Source organism: Aureobasidium melanogenum (assembly GCF_000721775.1).
Source record: "Aureobasidium melanogenum CBS 110374 unplaced genomic scaffold scaffold_22, whole genome shotgun sequence".
Classification (NCBI taxonomy): Eukaryota; Fungi; Ascomycota; class Dothideomycetes; order Dothideales; family Saccotheciaceae; genus Aureobasidium; species Aureobasidium melanogenum.
Genome location: NW_024470074.1, coordinates 1586 through 22896, shown reverse-complemented (window position 1 = coordinate 22896; position 21311 = coordinate 1586). Strand labels below are relative to the sequence as shown.

General features: G+C 50.1%; 9 protein-coding genes across 9 annotated transcripts; 4 read left to right on the top strand and 5 right to left on the bottom strand.

The window, feature by feature from the left end:
* Positions 1-37: 37 nt before the first annotated feature.
* Positions 38-1282, bottom strand: M437DRAFT_11254 (ankyrin; the record flags this gene model as incomplete). The annotated part of the gene is made up of 2 exons (XM_041018602.1): positions 38-452; positions 654-1282. Coding segments are annotated over 2 exons (1044 nt in total), but the record flags the coding sequence as incomplete, so codon positions are not given.
* A 107-nt stretch (positions 1283-1389) lies between these two features.
* M437DRAFT_77672 (purine and uridine phosphorylase) lies at positions 1390-3255 on the bottom strand (the record flags this gene model as incomplete). The annotated part of the gene is made up of 2 exons (XM_041026853.1): positions 1390-2237; positions 2301-3255. 2 exons carry the CDS (start codon positions 3253-3255, stop codon positions 1390-1392), a joined length of 1803 nt encoding a protein of 600 aa, XP_040876916.1.
* A 792-nt stretch (positions 3256-4047) lies between these two features.
* On the bottom strand, positions 4048-5658 carry M437DRAFT_77671 (putative cytochrome P450; the record flags this gene model as incomplete). Its single annotated transcript, XM_041026852.1, has 2 exons — positions 4048-5498; positions 5601-5658. 2 exons carry the CDS (start codon positions 5656-5658, stop codon positions 4048-4050), a joined length of 1509 nt encoding a protein of 502 aa, XP_040876915.1.
* Positions 5659-6291: 633 nt separating this feature from the next.
* On the top strand, positions 6292-7872 carry M437DRAFT_55729 (uncharacterized protein; the record flags this gene model as incomplete). The annotated part of the gene is made up of 2 exons (XM_041022923.1): positions 6292-7002; positions 7039-7872. 2 exons carry the CDS (start codon positions 6292-6294, stop codon positions 7870-7872), a joined length of 1545 nt encoding a protein of 514 aa, XP_040876914.1.
* Positions 7873-7959: 87 nt separating this feature from the next.
* On the bottom strand, positions 7960-8733 carry M437DRAFT_55461 (Triosephosphate isomerase; the record flags this gene model as incomplete). The annotated part of the gene is made up of 1 exon (XM_041022879.1): positions 7960-8733. One exon carries the CDS (start codon positions 8731-8733, stop codon positions 7960-7962), a length of 774 nt encoding a protein of 257 aa, XP_040876913.1.
* Positions 8734-9545: 812 nt separating this feature from the next.
* On the top strand, positions 9546-11558 carry M437DRAFT_87079 (methylenetetrahydrofolate reductase 2; the record flags this gene model as incomplete). The annotated part of the gene is made up of 1 exon (XM_041028581.1): positions 9546-11558. One exon carries the CDS (start codon positions 9546-9548, stop codon positions 11556-11558), a length of 2013 nt encoding a protein of 670 aa, XP_040876912.1.
* A 935-nt stretch (positions 11559-12493) lies between these two features.
* On the top strand, positions 12494-14373 carry M437DRAFT_28073 (alcohol oxidase; the record flags this gene model as incomplete). Its single annotated transcript, XM_041019129.1, has 2 exons — positions 12494-12722; positions 12773-14373. Coding segments are annotated over 2 exons (1830 nt in total), but the record flags the coding sequence as incomplete, so codon positions are not given.
* Positions 14374-16127: 1754 nt separating this feature from the next.
* Positions 16128-17570, bottom strand: M437DRAFT_68513 (uncharacterized protein; the record flags this gene model as incomplete). Its single annotated transcript, XM_041025122.1, has 1 exon — positions 16128-17570. The coding sequence occupies one exon, from the start codon at positions 17568-17570 to the stop codon at positions 16128-16130; it is 1443 nt and encodes a 480-aa protein (XP_040876910.1).
* A 1703-nt stretch (positions 17571-19273) lies between these two features.
* Positions 19274-20923, top strand: M437DRAFT_77665 (uncharacterized protein; the record flags this gene model as incomplete). The annotated part of the gene is made up of 3 exons (XM_041026851.1): positions 19274-19931; positions 20005-20025; positions 20157-20923. The coding sequence occupies 3 exons, from the start codon at positions 19274-19276 to the stop codon at positions 20921-20923; spliced, it is 1446 nt and encodes a 481-aa protein (XP_040876909.1).
* Positions 20924-21311: the final 388 nt, after the last annotated feature.

Sequence of the window (21311 nt, the reverse complement as noted above, 5' to 3'; positions counted from 1 at the left end):
CTCCATCTTCATTTCTAGCGTCAATATCTGCACCGCGGTCCAGTAGAAGCTGGACAGTTGTGTCGTAGCCCGAATGTGAAGCCCAAAACAGTGCAGTCTCTCCATACTCATTTCTAGCGTCAATATCTGCACCGCGGTCTAGTAATAGCTGGACAGTTGTGTCGTAGCCCAAACGTGAAGCCCGAAACAGTGCAGTCTCTCCATACTCATTTCTAGCGTCAATATCTGCGCCGTTGTCAAGAAGAAGCCGCACAGTTGTTTCGTTGCCGCACCCTGCAGCCTTCTGCAGTGCAACGCCATCTCTAACGTTGAAATGTGCACCTCTGTCGAGTAATAGCTTTACTGTCGTATCGTAACCACAAGATATAGCAATTCTCAATGCAGCGCCATCTTTAGCATTTACGTTTGCTCCTCTCTCGAGTAACAGTTGTACGATCGTATCGTGAGCTTTCCTCGAAGCTAGTTCCAATGCATCTCCTAGACAGTCATGTTTAGCGATTGCATCGGCATCTGCGAATCCCGCGCCTGTGTCAATGAGATGTCCCACCACTTGTGTCAAGCCACATGCGCTGGCGTAAGGAATTGGCCTGGTCCAGCTGTGAGTTATGCCAAATTCTTCTTCCCAATAGATTGGAGCGTATTCTGTTGCCAACCAGAGTGCGTCAGGCTCTTCCAGAAGAAATCTCATGATCAATTTCCATAAGCTTTCGTCCCTATCCTCAATTCCCTGCGCATGATCCATCCAATGTTGGCTAGAGTAATAGATGAAGGGGAAGCCTGATAAAGATCTTGATAGAACTCCATCGCAACGCCCGCCCAGAGACGCCAGCCTTCCGACCGCGATCACATATGTCAAGCACAGTCTAGCTAGATATGCTCTTGCAACTGACTCACTGAGCAACGAACCACAAGCTTTCGAGACGTGGTCAGAAATCAGATATTCCTTGACTGAGAAGTGTGCAAGTCGGACCACATCCGTCGACTTATTTTCCTTGTAGCCACCCAGGTAATGTATATCCTTTGAGACGACAACGAGACTCGAGCATAGTCTGAGTACCTCACGAGGGACTGGCATCCTGTGCTTGGGATTAAATCCTGGGTCCTCATCCAAATTGACTGCGATAGCGTCCACTATCTCGATGGTACTGAAAGTATAATCCGACCAGACTAAGAGGTTGAGGACTGTCATGGTCTGTCCGATGTGGTCTTTGGGTATGCTTTCCAGGATCCGAGTATATGTGTCGTCAAGCGTCCTTGGAAGATTTTGAAGCGCCCGCTGAAGCCTGGGGTAGTCGTAACAGTTCCTCAGGGCATCAATCTGGCAGGCCACCCAACGAAACCTGAGCACTCTTAGCATCAGCTGCTGGTTTCCGAATCGGGAACTTTGACTTACATGCCGTCAGCTTTCTCCACCAGATCGGATTCTATCTCATTTTGCACATCTGGTCTATTTTGCCATCTGTCTAGCTCACTGCTATAACGTACTGTATCATGAACATATGTTCTGATGTCTCTATCAATATCACCTTTCCGAATGTCGATCCAATCTTCGTGTTGCATCCAATGTCGAAAACCTGCCTCGATGTCTTCTTCCCTTCTGGCAGTAACAAGAACTCGACAAACCGATCCGAGTCCAAGAACGCTTTTTAGCCAAGTGATTACCTCACCCCTCGTGGTTGACTCATCGAGAGCATCGAGTAAGATGCTAGTATTGGTGACTTTTCTTAGAATTTCTTGCAGGGTTGAGCTCAGTGATTGTTTCGACAGTCGTTGATTACCATTTCCGTGAGACCGCCAGAGTTCATCAAGAAGACTTCGAGCTTCTGGCTGTGCTTGGTACAATTGACTCGTCAGAGAGCGTAGCATGTTCTCGAGATTTTGCTTGTTCGACTCGTTGAAGTCAAAATAGAAATAGAGCAGCGGTCGATCCGGTTCGACGTCACTTTGCAGATGATTTATAATGGTGGAGCTGAGGATAGTCTTCCCACACCCGGCGATGCCGTGAAGCCAGAGGAAGGAGTTGGGTTGATTTTTCCATGTCTTAAAAGCTTCGCTACGAATGAACCATAGTCCAGTCCCTTCGTGTCGCTTTTCCAGTGCATTTGTGTAATTTGTCGAATGGTCCGGGGCTGACAACCAGTCCCTAATTTTCTTTTGGTGTTCGTCAAGCTTCATCTCTTCAATCTTTTCTCCGACGAGTTTGAGGTTTGTTCTTATCTCATCGGTATCCTTGGAAACTGGAGAGTTGTCAACATCAGAATCGACAGTTGTATTTGGAAGTATACAAACAAGCGACTAACTTTGTCTCAAGACCTCCGAGGCTTTCGGAGTCCTGGCTAAACTCTCACTGTTCACACATGCCAGAAACTCTTTAGCATAGGCGGCGGCGGTAGCAGCAGCGTACTTCTGCCACGCATCATTCTTGTGAGAATCGGCATAGTCACAGATACCTCTTATGACCAGACACGGGAACGAGTTCATGAGGCCAGCCGCTTCCATTTCCAGGCAAATGCACTCTTCGCCAACCATTTCCAATATCCTATCTCTTTGGGCAGCATCTTTGACAAGCTCGTTTCCTGATGCAATCACCCCGTAATGCACTTCCGGCTCTTCGGGATCATCGCGTTTCTCACGAAGTATCACCTTGGCAGGATCGCAGTCGTTGCAGCCTGTCTTGTGTGTGTGTATGTAAGATGCCTCGAAGAGTCTATCGTTCTCTTGTCCTTGGTAGACATACCCTGGTTGACCGGGCTTGGTCTTCGCCATTGCAGGGTTCCTTGCTTGCATGTCCTTGACGAAGCGAGGTATCTTGGAGCCTTTTCTCTCGACTTGCGCCCGCAAAGAAGTCAAAGCTTTGAGAAGAGCTTCAGGCGGTGAGTTGAGAAAGCCGACGCGCTGCAATGTGTGTGTAGGATGTCCCTTTTCAACGCTTACTCGGCTCTTCACCAGGTCGTATTGAACTACACCACCTGTCGGCCCTTGCGGTAAGCTGACTACAACATCACCCAGTCGAATGTCGCGCGCTTGGCTTGGTCTGGCGATCGCTGCTCCAATTCCAACCATCAAGCCAACCCTGATGTTGCGGAATGAGGACAGCATCTGGCTTGCTGTCACTGCAGCATTGGTCGTGCCATACATGCCATCTGGTAGCGAAGCTACAACAATATTGTGATCACCGATACGGCCCCAGGAGTAGTTGTTCTTATCGGAAGAAGGCTGCACAAAGTCTGCTGGTTTGCCGTGTTCTTCGTCCATCATGGCCTAGGCTGCTGCCAGCTCTTTGTAAAGGGCAGCAATCCAGCCGACCGTGTAGAGGTCGCTACTCTCCAGGACTGTAAGGTTGTCCATGATAGTGGTGTAACACTCGCAGGGTAGAGATATATACAGTGGAATGAGGTGCTGAGCTGCGGAAAAGCAGCTGATGTGCCGGGACAAATCACGTTAAGAAGTAACCGTTCATGTTGTTGACAAGTCACGCGCGCCTTCTTGCATATGAGGCTGAGCTTCAGCCAGGCACTTTCCTTGGTTGCTGCATATGTGTTCGAGATCGGTCAAAGGCAGCGACCAGGTTCATGCAATTTCTCGGATCCATTGGACGGAGCACTTCCGCCCTTCTGCATGTGTGCATTATTTGTGACGAATGCACCGAATGAGAGGAGATCCCCGATCCCAGAAAAGCGGTATGCAAGGCTAGAAGCGCCACATTGCTCAGCCGAAGCAGGCGATGATCAATGATAAGCCGTCGACACACGCGATACTAGCAGAAGTAGAGAAGAACAAGAGACCTTTTGCTCAGTTTGGACGTTTGGCAATGATATGATGTCGGCGATGTGTGGAGAGGGTATTGAATGTTGATGTTGATGTTGACAGAGGTAAGTTAGGCAGCTAGCTGCCTGCGAAGGAAGCGGGGCAGGACGAAGATGCATGCATCGCTCCTTCCACTGCCTGATAAATCGACATCCCCAAACGTTCGAGATCAATTGACGATGATAACACATGCTTGACAGCATTTAGCTTGAGTGCAACATGATTTTCGATTTGATCCACTCAAGCCTTAATGATATATTTAGCATCACTCTCCTGCCAAGGATACCGCTCAATAACCTCATCAATCAACTCCTCATGCTTCTGACTTCTCGGCACAACACCGACTTCAAAAGCCTTCGGGTACGAAACCGTACCGCTCATAAAACCATGTACCGGTTCCACAACCTTGCCTTCCTTGTCAACTGTTTTGTTGATGCTGAACACAGCAAGAGACTGCGCAATAACCAAGAAAAGTGATGCATCAGCTAACACACGACCAGGACAGATCCTACGTCCAAAGCCAAAGGTGAAGGCAGTGGCCGGAGGCTCGTTGTATGGCGGCAGAAAGCGTTCAGGTTTGAAAGCCTCAGGGTCATGGTATACAGCAGGATCGCGAGTAAACCACCAAATCGCAGGAAGCAACAGGGAGTCTTTGGGGATCCGGTAGCCATTGATTATGTCTTCTCTGTCGGTGACGTGAGGGAGTCCCATGGGCGCAATTGGGTGCCAGCGTTGAGCTTCTTCGACAATGGCGTTGACATAAGGAAGATTCTCTCGATCGGCATGGGTGGGTAAACGAGAATTCCCAATGACGCGATCAATCTCTTCTTGAGCTTTGCGTTGGACGTCGGGGAACATGCTCATGGCGAGGAAGAAGGCGTTCATGGTTGAGACTGAGGTATCAGCGCCTCCCAGATAGATGGATGCTGCTGTCCACTTGATAGCCTGCTCGTCCGTTGCGTCAAGTGTCTTTCCGTCCTGTGCTTGTCCAATGGATTTTGTGACGAAGTCTGCGTGGCTGGTTTGCTTGTTCTTGCCTTGCTGCTTGGCGTAGTCATAGGGTACATTAGCAACGTCTCCCAGAGTCTGTCTCCATGCTGCAGCTGTCTTCTGGAACCCAGTTCCAGGTACCCAGCTAGGTAAGTTTGCCAGAAAGGGAAAGATATCCACCATCCATCGGCCTGGCACGGATGCCTGGCTGAACTGTTCCATGGCTTCGTCAACTAGATCGACAAGCGGGTCCTTTTTGAAAGGCTCGATAGTGTAATCGTAGACCACTTTGAGGATCAATTCACCAGCTTCGGTTTTGAGGTGTTGGGTCAAGGCGGCTCCGTTGTCTTGTCTGACACGCCACAAGAAGCGACCAACAGCAGTTTCCTGAACCTCATTGTACCTCTCCACTGACGTCTTCGAGCCCAACTGTTGATGAAGCAATCTCCGATGCAGCTTAAAGGTTGCGTTGCATTGCTTTCCGGCCATGACTCGATTCCATCCAACCAAGTCAAACCCGAACTTCAGCTTGGGTCTGCCAGAGTGTATATTTGCACGTTCAACAAGGATCTCGTGAGCGATCTTTGCGTCGTGGATCAGGATCAGAGTTTGTCCCAGGACGGTGACAGAGCTGATAGGTCCATGTGTATCTTTATGCTTGAGCCAGTGCTGAAACTCTGGTACGCTGCCGGTCGGCAAGTCTGTAAGATTGCCAAGGAGTGGCAGTACTTTCGGTCCGGGTGGTAAGGGTAGATTGTTTCTCTTGCGAGGCCAGTCGTAAAGTGCTTTGGTAAGGATAACACCCAACAAGATGTATATAATCGGCCACGGCATTGCGGCTGTTGTATCAAACACAGACATGATGATGCGAGAGTGGAGAGAAGCTGGAGGTCTAATGGGACTGGAGAGCAGGTTTTTATATGCTCAAGATATGCCCAAGAGCCTTGAGCTGATATAGATTAAATAGCGAGATCATCGCTTAGGCACCGGTGAGTGATGTTCATAGGTCGAAGGATGCAAATTAATATGCATAGCAGCCATTTAGCTGCTTACAAGGTCGTGCTCGAGCCAATAGCTCGTCTTGGTGGAGCTCAACTAAATCCTGCAGAAGTCAGGGATTTGGGATGGCTGCACTTGAATCATGCGTACAAGACATGATTTTGGGGTAGTGCAAGAAATAGACAAGGTCGCTAAGGAGCATGCGGTCAGCTTCTCTTGATTTTTCACAGCAACTAGTGCTAACAGCCATAAGATCAGCTGGAGACAAGTTCGAGTCTGGTTCTTTGTTGAAGTAGCGTAGCGAGTCTTTCGCAAAGCAATTGGTATGAGTGGGAACGAGCTACTCGTAGTGGAAACACGAGGGTAAGCGCTCGTAAACGCCAAGATTAGAGATTAAAGTTGAGCTCTCGACCGCCCGGCAGTACTGATAACCCAAAAATTATCTGACCTTGATTTGCGAGTAACCACTCCCACCCAAAATCAGAAATCGCAATCATGTTCGCCGTAAAAGGATGGTCAGTCGACTCGAGCGCACTCAAGACACAGCAAGCCGCTCAGCCCGCCGCCAAGAAACCTGAGGACGGCGCAAATGCACCTTCGACGCAAACCAAGAAGAGAAAGAGAGGAGGCAAGGACAGAACCCCCAGAGATGTGAACGACTCAAACGTAGGCGACCTCTGGGCTACAACAATCGAGGGCAAGAAGGCGCCCAAGAAGCCCAAGATTGAGAAGAAGGAGAAGGCTGAGGCTGGCGACGAGGCTGCTGCAGCTGGCGCAGAGTCCGAGAAGCCTGTAGCAGATGGAGAGGAGAAGGCTGCCACACAAGAGAAGGAAAAGACATCAGACAGCAAAAAGGCAAAGAACAAGAAGCGCCAAAAGCAAAGAGAAGAAAAGGAAAAGGCAGCCGCCTCAGCAGATGCATCCAAGGCCGTCGCCAACACACCCGCTGCTCCTCCCTCCCTGCCCGTCAACGCCAAACTCACACCGATGCAAATTGCTATGCGCCAGAAGCTCATCTCTGCCCGTTTCCGCCACTTGAACGAGACCCTCTATACCGCTCCCTCGGCCACTTCGCTCGCTCTCTTCGCAGAGAACCCTGAAATGTTCGACGACTACCACTCTGGTTTCCGCCAGCAGGTTACTACATGGCCTGAGAATCCCGTCGATATCTTCATTCGCTCTATTCGTGACCGCGCGAAGGTCAAGGTCTACAATCAGAACAAGGCTTTCCGTGACGTGAAGAGAGGAAAAGTACCCAAGGAAGAGGAAGAGCCAGCGACTGGTGAAAAGACAAACCCTCTACCTCGCACACATGGTACTTGCAACATTGCAGATTTGGGCTGTGGTGATGCAAGATTAGCTGCGACCTTCCACGAAGACGGCAGCGGTACTCGCTACAACCTGAAGATCTCGTCATACGATTTGCAATCACCGAGCAAGTTTGTCACCAAAGCCGATATTGCGAACCTACCCTGTGCAGATGGCAGTATGGATGTCGCCATCTTCTGTTTGGCTTTGATGGGAACGAATTGGATCGATTTTATCGAGGAGGCATACAGAATCTTGCACTGGAAGGGTGAACTGTGGATTTCTGAGATCAAGTCGAGATTTGGAAGAGTCGGAGGTGACAAGGGCAAGGGTGGTCAGAAAGTTGTTGAGCACAGTGTGGGCAACCGCCGCAAAGCTGCTGCAAAGGCAAAGGCTGCGGATGCTACACGTGCCAAACTTACCGCTGAGGAGGAAGAGGCAGCTCTGCGTGAGCACGTTGATGAGGTGGTCATGAAGAACGAAGAGACCGATGTTTCTGGCTTCGTCGAAGTTCTGCGACGAAGAGGTTTTGTGCTCAAGGACGAGAAGTCTGTGGATCTGAGCAACAAGATGTTTGTCAAGATGGAGTTCATTAAGGCTGCTGCACCTGTGGTAGGCAAGAATGTGCAAGCGGCTGGTGAAGAGAGGAAGGGCGAGAATGGAACATGGAAGCCCAAGTTCAAGAAGTTTGTCGAGGAAGAGACCAAGGAGGTCAGTGTCGAGGATGAGACCAAGGTGCTCAAGCCCTGCCTGTACAAGATTAGGTAGAGAGTGGATAGCGAGGTGGCATTATGATGATCTTGTAATTCAAAGCCAAATTTATGACAACTTTTAGCTCGATTTGATGTTCTTCTATCAATCACTCATCTCCTTGATGACCTGCTCGAGGTTTTTGATGTCGTGAGCGAAGCGCCCCAAGAATAAACCGTCGACACCTTCTCTGAGTCTGTCGTAAGTTCCCGGACCAGCACTTCCGCCATACAGAATCCTTGTCAGGCCTTTGCGTCCTTCAGCCATCTTCCTGATCTGCTGGGTCACGGCGACGACATGATCAGGATCCGCTGGCTCACTCGCACCAATAGCCCAGACAGGCTCGTAAGCAAGAATGAGCTCCGCATCATCCGGTATGGCTTGCAGAAGACTCATGACTTGCGGCCTGCATTCTTCGATAGCCATGCCCACGGCCTGAGAAGCAATCTTGCCATGTGTCTTCTCGCCAATACACACTAGAGGAACCAGACCATTCCTACACGCAGCAGCGGCTTTCTTCGCAGCCGTAGCATCAGTCTCTCCAAATAGACGTCTACGCTCCGCATGTCCCAACTCAACGATACTCGCACCAGCCTGCTTCAACGTCCTGCAAGAGACCTCTCCAGTATACGCTCCCGCATCCTCCCAAAAAGCATCTTGAGCACCCACTTTGACATCAGTGCCTTTCAACGCATCCTTGACAGGCAACAAAGACACAAAGTCTGGGATGATGAAGAGATCAATGTTGTGTTTAGCAGCTTGGGAAGCAATGGTTGCGAGGTCGGCGGCATAGGTTAGGGTTTTGGTCAGGTCAAAGTACATCTTCAGGCTCGTGCCCACGATCTTTCGGCGGGGTCCGACTGCGGATGTCGATGACATGATTTTGAATTTCGTACGCAATGACTGTGGGGTTCAACGGAATGGGGTGGATGTTCCGCGAGTAAGGGTGTCCAGGGAGAGAGTTTGGCTTTGCAGAAGGAAGGGGCGAGATAGACCTGTGAGAGGAGAGATTATGTATCTTTAGTATTTATATTAGGAAGAGCCGGGATACTCAATTAGGAAGGATTCAGTCGAGGCAGGAGTTGTTCGGTGTTGTTGCCGCTGCTTTGGGGCAGGAGCTTGGCCCAGCGAAAGCGGCGGCGGGGAAAGCACGAATGGCCCATCTCATCAACGCACAGACCACGTCTTCACAGGAAACGAAGGGCCCTCGCCAGTCCGAGGGTCGCAGCAGGTCGTTCGAGATTCGAGAGCGTCATGCACTTGGGAAAATCTTCTTTCCTCTCCTTCTTCCCATTCCGCTTCCATTCACTTTATGTCTAGAGTGCTGGCCGACAGGTGGGCGCGCAAGAGATATTTCGGTTAGATTGATACATTCCATTGGCTTCTTTCTGTTGAAACAAAGACGGAACAAACAGAAATAGTGGACAACGAGAGAACAATCCTAAGCAGTGTAGGTACCCAATGCCCTGCCCATTGCAACAAACACGACCACTTGTACAACATGTGCAAACAAGACGGACATCTTTGCCATGGACCGAGTCCCAATCTTCATCTTCTTCGTCCTTTTCTTCGTGGCCAAACGACTAATTGCTCGCCACAGACAAGTCAACCGTCGCGTTAAATTCGCCGTCGATTAATCCAACAACAACCTACCTACAACTACATCTATATTCGCATCTACCACCGCCAACATGCATATTTCAGCGAAACTCCAGGCTGCCGCCAAGGAGAAGAAGGCGACCTACTCGTTCGAGTTCTTCCCTCCCAAGACGGCCCAGGGTGTTCAGAACCTTTACGATCGTATGGACCGTATGCACAACTTCGGTCCCTCATTCATTGATATCACATGGGGCGCTGGTGGCCGACACGCCTCGCTTACCTGCGAGATGGTCAAAGTTGCCCAAACCGTCTACGGTCTCGAGACCTGCATGCACTTGACTTGTACCGATATGCCCAGGTCAAAGATTGATGAAGCCCTGAAGGAGGCCCACGACGCAGGCTGCACAAACATTCTCGCTCTCAGAGGTGACCCTCCTCGTGAAAAGGAAAAGTGGGAGGCTACTAGCGGAGGTTTCAGATACGCAAAGGATCTCGTCAAGTACATCAAGGAGACCTACGGCGATCACTTTGACATTGGTGTCGCTGGATACCCAGAAGGCTGCGATGACAACGACGATCCCGAAGAGCTGATCCAGCATCTGAAAGAGAAGGTTGATCTTGGTGGTACTTTCATCGTCACCCAGATGTTCTACGATGCCGACATCTTCCTCGACTGGGTCAAGAAGGTCAGAGCTGCTGGTATCACTGTTCCTATTGTCCCTGGTATTATGCCCATCTCCACCCACGCTGCTTTCCTGCGACGCGCAAACTGGTCCAACATTCACGTTCCACCTTCGTGGCACGAGGCTCTCGAGCCCGTCAAGAACGATGATGCTGCTGTCAGAGATGTCGGTACTGGTCTGGTTGTCGAATTGTGTCGCAAGCTTCTCGACAACGGCATCATGCACTTGCACTTCTACACCATGAACTTGGCTCAATCCACGCGCATGATCCTGGAAGAGCTCAGCATCACTCCCTCGCAAGAAACTCCTCTCGAAAAGCCCCTTCCCTGGAGGCAGTCTCTTGGTCTCAACCGCCGCGACGAAAACGTTCGTCCCATTTTCTGGCGTAATCGCAACCGTTCCTACATTGCTCGCACTCAAGATTGGGATGAGTTCCCTAACGGCAGATGGGGTGACAGTAGATCTCCCGCTTACGGAGAGCTCGACACGTATGGTATTGGCTTGAAGGGTACCAACGAGCAGAACCGCAAGCTTTGGGGAGAGCCTAAGAACTTCCGCGATGTGGCCAATCTTTTCGCCGGCTACATGCAAGGCAAAGTCGAGTCTCTGCCTTGGAGTGAAAGTCCCATCACCGACGAGGCCGATGCTCTTCGCAAGGATTTGATCGACCTCAACCAGCGTGGTCTTCTGACCATCAACTCGCAACCTCCTGTCGATGGTGCTAAGTCTAGTCATCCCGTCTATGGATGGGGTCCTCGCAATGGCTACGTCTACCAGAAGGCCTACCTCGAAGTTCTGGTTTCTCCTGAACTGATCTCTGAGCTTATCACTCGCATGGAGCGTAACCCTAACATCACCTACTTCGCTGTTAACCAACACGGTGACCTGAAGACCAATTCCCCTGATGAGGGCCCCAACGCTGTCACCTGGGGTGTCTTCCCTGGCAAGGAGATTGTGCAGCCTACCATCGTGGAGACTGTGTCTTTCCTCGCTTGGAGAGATGAGTTCTACCGCCTCGGTCTTGACTGGTCTCGTTGTTACGACGCAACATCTCCTTCTCGCTACGTCATCAACGATTTGATGCAGAACTGGTACCTCGTCAACATCGTTAATAACGATTTCCGCGAGCAACGTGGCATCTTCCCTCTCTTTGAGAACCTCGAAGTTCCCGAGATGGACAAGGACATGCCAGTCCCCGAAGTTCCTCAGCAGGTCAATGGCACCGCTAACGGCGACAAGCACGATGAAGAGAAGAAGGAAGAGCCAAAGGTTGGCAACGGCGACGTCACCGACACTAAAATTCCTGACAGCGTGCACAAGAAACTCGAAACGGAAATTAATGGCGCAGACGAAAAGCCCGCTACCGAGCCCAAGGATGCACCTGCCCACAACACCGGAGCAGGCCCTTCCACCAGCGTCTAAGCGACCACCATACTTATTCACCCTTGACCAAAACAGGACCAACACCATAAACGACGATTTCCTTGATTCTGTTTTTCTTTTACTGCACTTTGAGAGTTGCACAACCAAACTTCTCATTACGATCTTCTTCAACAAGAAGATATTCAACACCCCACCAGACATTCAACGAAACCAGCATTTCAACGGCGTTCCTATCTATGTTAACGAAGCATGACAAAAGCGAGAGATACCCCCATTCAACCGGGATTTGAATTTTATACTATATTGGCGTTCTTTCTACAGGAGATTATCAGAGGTCGGGATGGAGAAGAGGAAGAGGGAAAGTAGAACTGAATTGAATCAAGATGTTCTCCTCTTTCACCTGACGGCTTGAAGATTTCTGAATGACTTTGATGTTCCCTTCCTACTGACCTTTGTTCAAATTAACAGATCAGCACCACCTGTTGTTCTACTATTCACAGCATCTGCAAGAAATATAACCATAAAGTTTGATCTTGTGCGATGGATCTTTTTCCAAGCAGCTGAGCGACATGAAGTCGGAGATCAAGCCGTACCCCACGACGGCAAAAGCAAAGGGAGATCTGCATTGCCGATGCACAACTCCATCATTTTCACATCATGTTTTCAGCTGGTAAGACATGCCGAGGGGCACAACCATGTCTAACGCCAATAACACATCAACATGGCAGAACATGTCGGCGCGGCTCGTCAAGTATGCTGGATGACGTTCACGACTTTTGTGTTCCACTTGCTGAGGGGTCGGACATATGAAATACAAAGAAGAGTGATTCGAACCTGAAGCTCTGCTCTCCTGCGCTTAACTGAGAAAACAACTCAAGACTGACAAAATGCGTCTCACAGCGTCTTTGTTGCTGACAGCCGCTGCATCAGCAGTAGCTCAGAACACCACACAAGTCTATGACTATGCCATCGCAGGCGCTGGCACAGCTGGACTTCTCTTGGCTATCGTCCTTACCGAAGACCCAACCATCAATGTCGCCGTTCTTGAAGCTGGCGCAGATGGTCGCACCAACCCAAATATCACTATCCCGGAATTGAGAGGCGACATCATCGATACGGAATATGATTGGGATTACTATAGTACTGTTCAACCTGGTCTGTATGAGAATAGGAGTCAAGCTGTCAACAGAGGCAAGACGATTGGTAAGCCATACGATGGTCCGATGAGAGAACGTCTCCTGATTCATGTGTAGGTGGAACAAGTGCTATGAACTGGATGATCCACAACGAGGACTCTCGCGTCCAACTCGATATCTGGGAATCGTTGCTCAATCTGACTGGCTGGAACTGGGAGACTCTTTCGACTGCCTTCAGAGAAAGTGAAATATTCTTTGCTCCTCCTGCCAATGCATCCTCTGCTGAGCACCCGAACCCCGCGAACCATGGTTCTTCTGGATACATTTGCTCGACTCTGCAACGTAGTGTCTTGACTTTGCTGTCTGACTACGTGACCCCTGCCTTGCTTGCTGCTGGCTATGCGGTTCCTGGCGACCGCAACGGTGGCAATGTTACTGGCGCTGGGTTCTTGCCTCTGGCTATTTGTCCAAGCAACTACACGAGAAGCTATTCTGGATCTGCATACACTGCTGTTCAGGATAGGAAAAACCTGCATCTCTACACCAACGCTCAAGTCACGAACATCAGCTGGGCCTCGACAGCATCTGGAAATGTTACTGCTCGCGGACTCAACTATGTGGATACTTCTGGTCGCACTTCGAACAACAGCCTCATGATCCGCGCCGACGAAGTAATCCTGTCATCTGGAATCGCAGGCTCACCACCAATTTTAGAACGTTCTGGTATTGGTAACCCTGATATTCTGATGCCGCTCAACATCACGCCCGTCGTCAATCTCAGCAGTGTGGGCACAGGGCTCAGAGATCCACTGATGATGCAATACCAACCACTTCAATACAACTTCAGCGTCAACTTCACTGGTGGCGAGTACGCTCAGAACTACATCGATCTGCGCCCAGCCCAGGATGTATTGTCTCCTTCCGACTACAATGCTGCATCTGTATGGCTTAACTCTACTGCCTCAATTCCTGGCTTAGAAGATGCACAATTCACAGTCTTCAAGCATCTCTGGTATTCCCGCCAGCCTTTGATCGAGATGGCCTGGCAATACAGCAGCACACAATCTATGCCTTACACTCTAGTGCCCCTCAGTCAAGGCACCGTACACATCAACTCCTCAGACCCAATGGCCGCTCCAGTAATAAATCCAAACTACAATTCCGTCACCGCAACCATCGGCAACGAGACCGTGGACTGGGACATGTGGTTCCTCTCCCGTGCATCCCAATTCTACGTCACTGAACTTGCTTCTCACGAACCTTTTTCGAGTGTCTTGACGAAGACGGACCCTGATCATAATCTTTCTCCAGCAGAGTATCAGCAAATCGTCTATGAGCGTTCGGGAACTTCTCAACATCTTACCGGAGGTCTGCCTATGCTTGCCCGCTCTGCAGGTGGCGCAGTAGATTCTCAGATGCTGGTCTATGGAACTTCTAATGTTCGTGTTGTGGACGGAAGTATTTTCCCTTACCAACCTTCGGCGCATCCTATGGGATTGACCTATGCGGTTGCTGTGCATGCTGCGAAGATTTTGCAGCAGATTAAGGGGAGTAAAATGACTTATACTGAAATTCCTTCTATAAGCAACTCGAGCTCAAACGCAACTGCCAGTTTCCCTAATGTGGCACCGACGGTTACGTATAATGCTAAGGGGTCTGCTGTTCCTGCTGCTAGCTCCATTGGAAGTGCGTACACAGGTGGGGTAGCGAAATTCGAGGTGGCCGAGTGGATGATGGGATGCGTCGTGCTGGCTTTGGGGTGGTGTGTATTAATGTAAAATCCTCAGCTGAAATTTGTACAATCTGAACAAGAACATCTTCCATTACACTCTCTTAACTCATTCATTCGGTAGCTGTAATTCTTTCTGTCTACATACTTCAGTCATTCGACTCGACATTCTGAGACGCGTGAAAGTTGGAGATTCAAGGAAGGCTTGGCTATTGGAGTTGCTGCATCGCTCTCCTTTTTCGTAGTCGCTACTTCCTCTTTTTTTTCATCGTCAGTCGCTCCTTCCCTCTTCGTAGTCGCATCTTCCTTCTCTATGCAAGATACAAGGAACGGAAGGAACAGATAAAGTACTGACAGAACTAGAAAGGAACGATCAAGTTTAGAACAGAAGTGGAAGGAGCGATTGAGTGAAAGTCAAATCAAAAGGAACGGTAAAAGTAGAACAGAAGAGGACAAAGCGATACAAGTAAAACATAAAAGGGAAGAACGGTATAGGCTGTATTTATGCAAAAGTCAGAAGCTTCAAAATGATCATTGTTGATTCTACGGGTATCTGTCACTTTGCCTTTATCGTTTGCTTGTCTAGGTGCACAAGTATTATGTTACTGTGTTTCAGTTTCCCACTGCCGGATGAGATCTCTCTGACCACCATTAGTTTTGGACTTGCGTGTAGAGATTTGTGTTTGTTTATGGCGTCGAGGGCTCGTTACTTGGGCGGTACCACGTTTATGGCGATGTGTTGTCAATTTGCGGGCTGAGAAATATCTACAGATCGAAAAGTAAGGCGTTCGCAAAGGTCTTTTTTCTACTTACTTAAACTCGCATCAACTTTCACTACTATCAGCGTCCGCAATCCTCTCTCACAAAATCAATTCCCTCTCTCCTCAAAGAATCGAGCCCGGGCCTCTTACTTGTTATTCGGTCAAGCGCCTTATGACCAACCAAGACTGGACTCTCCGTAACAAGAAGCAGCGATAGCTCAATGGCTAGAGCGCCCCTCCAATTATCTGCCAGGTCCGCGTGGCTCGAAAACGAGAACGCGTGACCTGGAGATGCCGCTGGATTGAGGGGAGATGTGGGTTCGAATCTCACTTGCTGCGGTCATTTCTTTTTGCTCTTCTTGCTATTCATGAGGAGGGAGATGAGAGATGTGAAGAAGGGAGGGAGAGTCAAGAGATGTAGGCTCGTAAGTACAGCAGTGGGTAATTGTGAGAACCTTGGTCCGTCCTGAGAGTATAGTCTGCCATATAAAAAGCACTGGCTACCGACCCATCAAGATCTATAGTAGAGTCAGAAAAAGCAAAACCCGGCATCGAGAGACCTTATCTAAGTTTGCGTGTCATTTACACACCTTCCTTGGTTGAGCAGACACGAGAATGCTTCTTTGCTTGACTCGGGTCTGTACTTTGGCTGTTCTTGTACTACTTCTGTTGCGTGGTCGCTTCGTTATTTGCACAGCAAGACGAGGGTCACAAGAGTCAAGAGCACACAGAAGTCATGAAGACACTAGACGACTTCAGGTTGAGACATGCATGCACTGCAGAAGAACACAAGTCTTGAAAATGGAAAATGAATAACGTCGTAGAGCATGTTCTATGTACAATTCTACTAAGAAAAGAAACTCCCCCTTCCCCATGATATCTTTTTTAAACTCAGAAAACTCCTTTGACCCAATGAAAACACCAACCCTTCATGACTCGCAGCTTCCAGACATTAATCCTCCGCATCTATCAAGACTACTGTTTACTGAGAAACAGTCGAGGTGGCGATGTAAACAGTAGTGGCAGCAGCGGTAGCAGTGGTGGTGATGACCGAGACCGAAGTAGCAGCCAGACCGCAAGCAGAAGTGATGACCGAAGCAGGGTACTTCTGGAGAGCAGAAGGGGTGGAGGTAGCGTCACGCTTGACAGCAGCACCAACGGTGGTGAAGGTAGTTGCCTTGACGGTAGGGGTGACAGTGACGGTCTGAGTAGCGCTAGCAGCGTTGAAGCCCAGGAGCGAAGAGCAGTAAGGCTGGAGAGAAGCAGAAACAATGGCAGACTTGGCAGAAGCGACATTGCAAGGGTATCTGGGCTGGCCACCGTTGGTTGCGTTGGAGAAGGTGTACGAGAAACCAATGGTGTAGTGGTCAGAGCCGTAGTAGTAACCGGTGTTCTTGGCGTATGACTGGGACCAGGTCTGGTCGTACAGAGCGCAGGATTGCTGGAGAGGCTGGCCGTTCTTGTACAGAATGTAGGTGTTGAAGAAGGTGCAGACCTTGTTGAACGAGCCGTCGGCGGGAGGGTGCTGGATAGCATAGCTGGCCTGCTCGTTGCAAGCAACTGCGCAGAGGTTGGCATCAAAGACGCCATTGCCGAGGAATCTCGAGCCAAGGAAGGAATCATCACCAGTGCAGTCAAGAGGAGCGTTGATAGCAGCATTGCCAAGGTAGACACCAGCTTTGTAGCCGACAGGGGTGGCGATGGACTGGTTGACATATCCGTTGGATCCAGCAATCACAACCTGGAACTTGTTGCGCCATTGACCAGCGTTGTTGGCATTGTCAGGGGTGACAGGTCCTGACCAGAAGACACACTTGATGTTGGTTGTGCTTGGAGGGTTGTTGCAGCTGTCGGAGTCAGGGTTGACACTAGGGTCACGTTCGTAGTATATGTTGAATGCCTGGCATCCGTTGATCTTGGTGCACTTGTCTGCGCACTTCTGAGTGTCGTAATCGGTGAGCAAAGTGTAGCCCATGTAGCCATAAGCGTTGTTGCTAGCCTGCAGATTGCTGAAGGTGCTGACGTAGCCGCTAGGAACAGCAGAAGAAGATGCTGCTGCGACGGCGGTGGCCGAGAAAGAAGGGTATGCCAAGAAAGCAGAGGGAGAGTCGTCAGTAGACTGGGGTCCAAGAGAAACGCCGGTAGGTTGGACCTGGCAGGAGGTAGAAGTGGCACGCTTGGCAAGAGCAGAGTCGAGAGGGAACGAGTCCGAAGGGTCGGCAGCCAGAGCCGAGCTCACAGCAGCAGCTGAATCTTCGCTGGTGTAAGAGAGAGTTGTGGCAGTGGCAGTGGTGGTAGGGGCAGTAGCGTAGACAACAGGGATGGTAACATCAGGGACCGGAGTCAACTGGGCGATGGCATCCATGTCAAGGTCCTGGGCCTGAGCAAGAGCTGCCAAGGCAACAGCGGCGATGTAAGAACGCATTGTGGAAAGATAGAAGAGTCGAGAGGAGGTTGCTCTTGATTGTTGATGAGGAAGTTGAGTGAGTTGATGTTCGAGATGCAACAGGCACCTACCCAATATATATATTCATCCATGGCATACATGTGGCTCATGAACCCTCTGGACCAGCCAGGTCCCAGAGTTCCATGTCTGCGCTTAGCTTCGGAGGCACCGAGCTAGAAAAGGGCGCTTGAATCGTAAAAAGCCACGATGCTGGAGATGCCCGAGACTATTCCAGGTGAACAAGATCCCAGACTTCAAAGCCATAGCTAGCGAGGTCTGTGGCGCTCGCAGGCGCTCGCAGCGCGCTGCATAGCAGTCAGCTATGGCCCAGGGGTATGGAAGAAGTCCGGGAGAGTCCAACGGGATATCCACTTGGTGCGAACAAAGTGCCGGAGCGTTTTTGTCACAGAGAGACGGTGCCATCGAGATGAACCGCTCGTTCGTGGGGGTGATTTCCCCAAAGATGCCACAACGGTCTTTCAAAATGCGCTACAAACAGCAACCCCTAAGCTAATTGAGTTAATGGGCAAGGCGAAAGACGTCTCGCGGGACGAATAGGAGCAATTCGAACCGCATAGAGGCTTGGATTCAGACTCAGCACGGACTGCCGTGCTTTGCTTTGTTACTCGATAAGGACTCGAAGCACGGGGATTCAAGAATGGCGTACCGCACGGCAAGACCGAGAAGAGAAGTGCATGGCATGCAAGCGATACAAGCAGAAGTGGTTCTTGACACGGTCTCGGTTCAGGTTGCTATGGTATGCGAGCATAGAAAACGCGGTGAAAAGCTGGAGATGCACGGTAGCTGTCTCAGTTTGACGGCTTCTGGACTGGTGCGAACCTCGCCAAGACAAGTTATTGGTTCGCTCGGGGTCCGACGACATGAGACGTTCAGACAGCAGCTGAAAAGCAGAGGACCGAGCACTGGTTCAGGTTCCTACAACGATCGGTGAGATACCAAAAACGAGAAGAGGTCTTCCGGTGATGGAAAATTCTTCGTTATGGTGCGACTCTAAATCGGTAAGCTGTTGAAGCTTTGATTGCGCCGAAATCCCTCGGCGTCGCCTATGCAGCCACACAACGAGTCGGTCGTGGCCTCCGACTGGTATAGACGGTGTGCACGGCGTTGATGACCTGATGCCCAAAGAAATACCATTGTCCCAAATCAGGTGAAAGGTCTTGTCGCAATTCAGCTTGATGTATCAGTTGTTGTCGCACCTTCCTCCAGAGACAGATCTTGGCACCAAGATATATGGCCAGATATCAAACGCACAATTTTGGCCAGTTTTGATCCGCGTCATGTTGGTGCCTTGCGGGCGCGTCGCTGCTGCCACTTCATAGCACCTTCCACTCCAGTACAATCTTGTTCCTCCACATACTCCCATTGCAGTTAGGCCTGTCCATTGGTAATAGTCTGTCAATACCTTCAGCCGTCTTGTGACCGGACCTATCAATATTCTCTTCGGAGAGGATACGTTTTGTCGCATCACCGCTGCACGTAGGCGCAGGCTGTTGTTGATATTCACGCTGATGCTGTCGAGCTTCCTCGCTCAAATCATTATCTTCTCGTTTCAAGAGTCAGGGCTGCTCACCGTCAACAAAAGCCCGGGTGGGAGGGTTTCCTGATACTTTCACGCTCAGGGGTTCTCAACCTTTAATCATTATTTGCATCTTTGCACTGACATGGCGGCTATAACTGGTGATGCTTGGAGATGCCGCAGAGTAGCATTTGTGCAGAGCTCCGACCCAGATAGTGGTTGTCGCTGTCAGGTTCGCTTTGTGCACCATAATGGTCAGGCCTCGATATCACTTCAACTGCAGCATGCTGCCAGCCTGGTTGGAATAAACAATAATCCTCCTCGACATGTTGTGCTTCACATACAACCCTCGATTGTCGAATCTTGTTCCATAGCTGAGGAGACATCACTGTCGCCGTTGCTGTTGAAATGTATACCTACCTCGCTCGCAAGCCCATCTGATGTCTTGAGTGTTGCCCTTGTTTTAAAGTCGCCTGGCGCTGTGCACTATCCCAAAGACCTTACAAGCGTACGCTCGACTGATCCATCTGATGCCGACTTTCAGTCATTCATCGATGTCTGTCAAGCAACGACTATCTATGTACACTTTGCCAAAGCTCAGTTTGATCAACAAGAGAGGCCGAGATTGGAACAGTTGGTGATTGGTCTCGACGAGGGTAATCTAGAGGCACCGCCACTGAATCTTCAAAGAGCCGATCGTGGCAGAGGCTTGCAAGAAGGCACATGGCAGGTCTTCAGCCCAAAAGCCTCAGGGTCCAGCCACAAGGAGACATCATCAAAGCTAGGCAAGAGATCAAGACAAGGTAAGAAACTTCGCATTCCTCCCCACGCTGTGTCGATCTGTGAGTGCTGTCGCAAGGCAAGAAGGTGTGGTAGCCCCTGGCTGGCACTTCGGGAGTATGCTGGACATCTGCTATGATTGGCCCCTCCTTGGACACACACGATGTTTATACAAGCCTCGTGCATTGTGATGGCTTAGATTGTGATACTCAGAAAGAATGCTGGGATGCTAATTTGAATATCATCAGCCTCGGTATCCTCCCTCGATGTACCCCTCAAGCGCCCTACCCCTTATGTATACACCACTCCTCCTCCTTACTCCCCTACTGAGGTCAACACAACGCCCACCACAAGGTCTGGTCAGTCAAATGATATACGACCGACTGTTTTCACCCTTCCCCCTTACCGCAAGGAGCCTACCTCCCCCAAGGAAAATAGCCAGGTTACTCTCCTCGCAAATATGCTTGCGACTGTCCCTGAGCATGTGCTTCGCGAAGCGATCATACAGTCCGGCCATGGAGCCATACTGAGCCTGGCCCCTGACGCTGCCCTACTCCATAAGCGACAGGAGCCTCGTAGTCGTCGCTTGTCTAGCCCTGGACTCGTATCTCTGGTTAGAGACCTGTTCACGACCGAGGTGGAAGCCCGAATGAAGTATCTCGTGGAGTCCGGGCTACCTCTCCACACAAAAGATGCCATCGAAAAACTCATGGACGAATATCACAATAACTTCTACGTTGACTGCCAGGAAGCAGAAGCAGCCATACAGGAAAAGGTAGAAGATGCTTCTCTGGAAGTGAAAATGGCTCTCGAGGACGGCATGAAAGAGATTGAGGAATTGGTCGAGGAACATCTTCAAAAATTGGCTGGTGAGCACGAGATCTTTGATGGTAAAGCTAACCTTGAACTCGACAATCTTAGGTGCTGGTTTGTCAAGTTCGCCCGTACATTGTTCTTCGAGAAGCGGACAGAACTTGTCGCGGCAAGAGACCTTGCAAGATGCACATCTATATAGAAGCCCAATACAGGATATCGACTGAAGGCTGCGAGTGCAGGCACACCTCAGCAATGGCAGCGGTCCGCGTGATGAGAGTGTTATCGCATCTTGATCGACTTGTTCTCCAGCAATGGTTGCGTGGCCCAATGGCAAGGCGCTTGACTACGAATCAAGAGATTCCAGGTTCGACCCCTGGCGTGATCATTTTTGCTGTTGTGTGGGTAGATCTCTGCTGGTTGTTGAAACGGAGAATTTTTTTGGTGGCTGATGAAGCACAGACATGTCGTTGACGGTTGCACTTTCCACCGAATTTCAGCCCGTCCATCGAATGTCCAAACATCGAACCATCATCGTGCATGAAAATGCTCTATATTCAGCTCGAGGTTCATTGATTTGTTTGTACCTG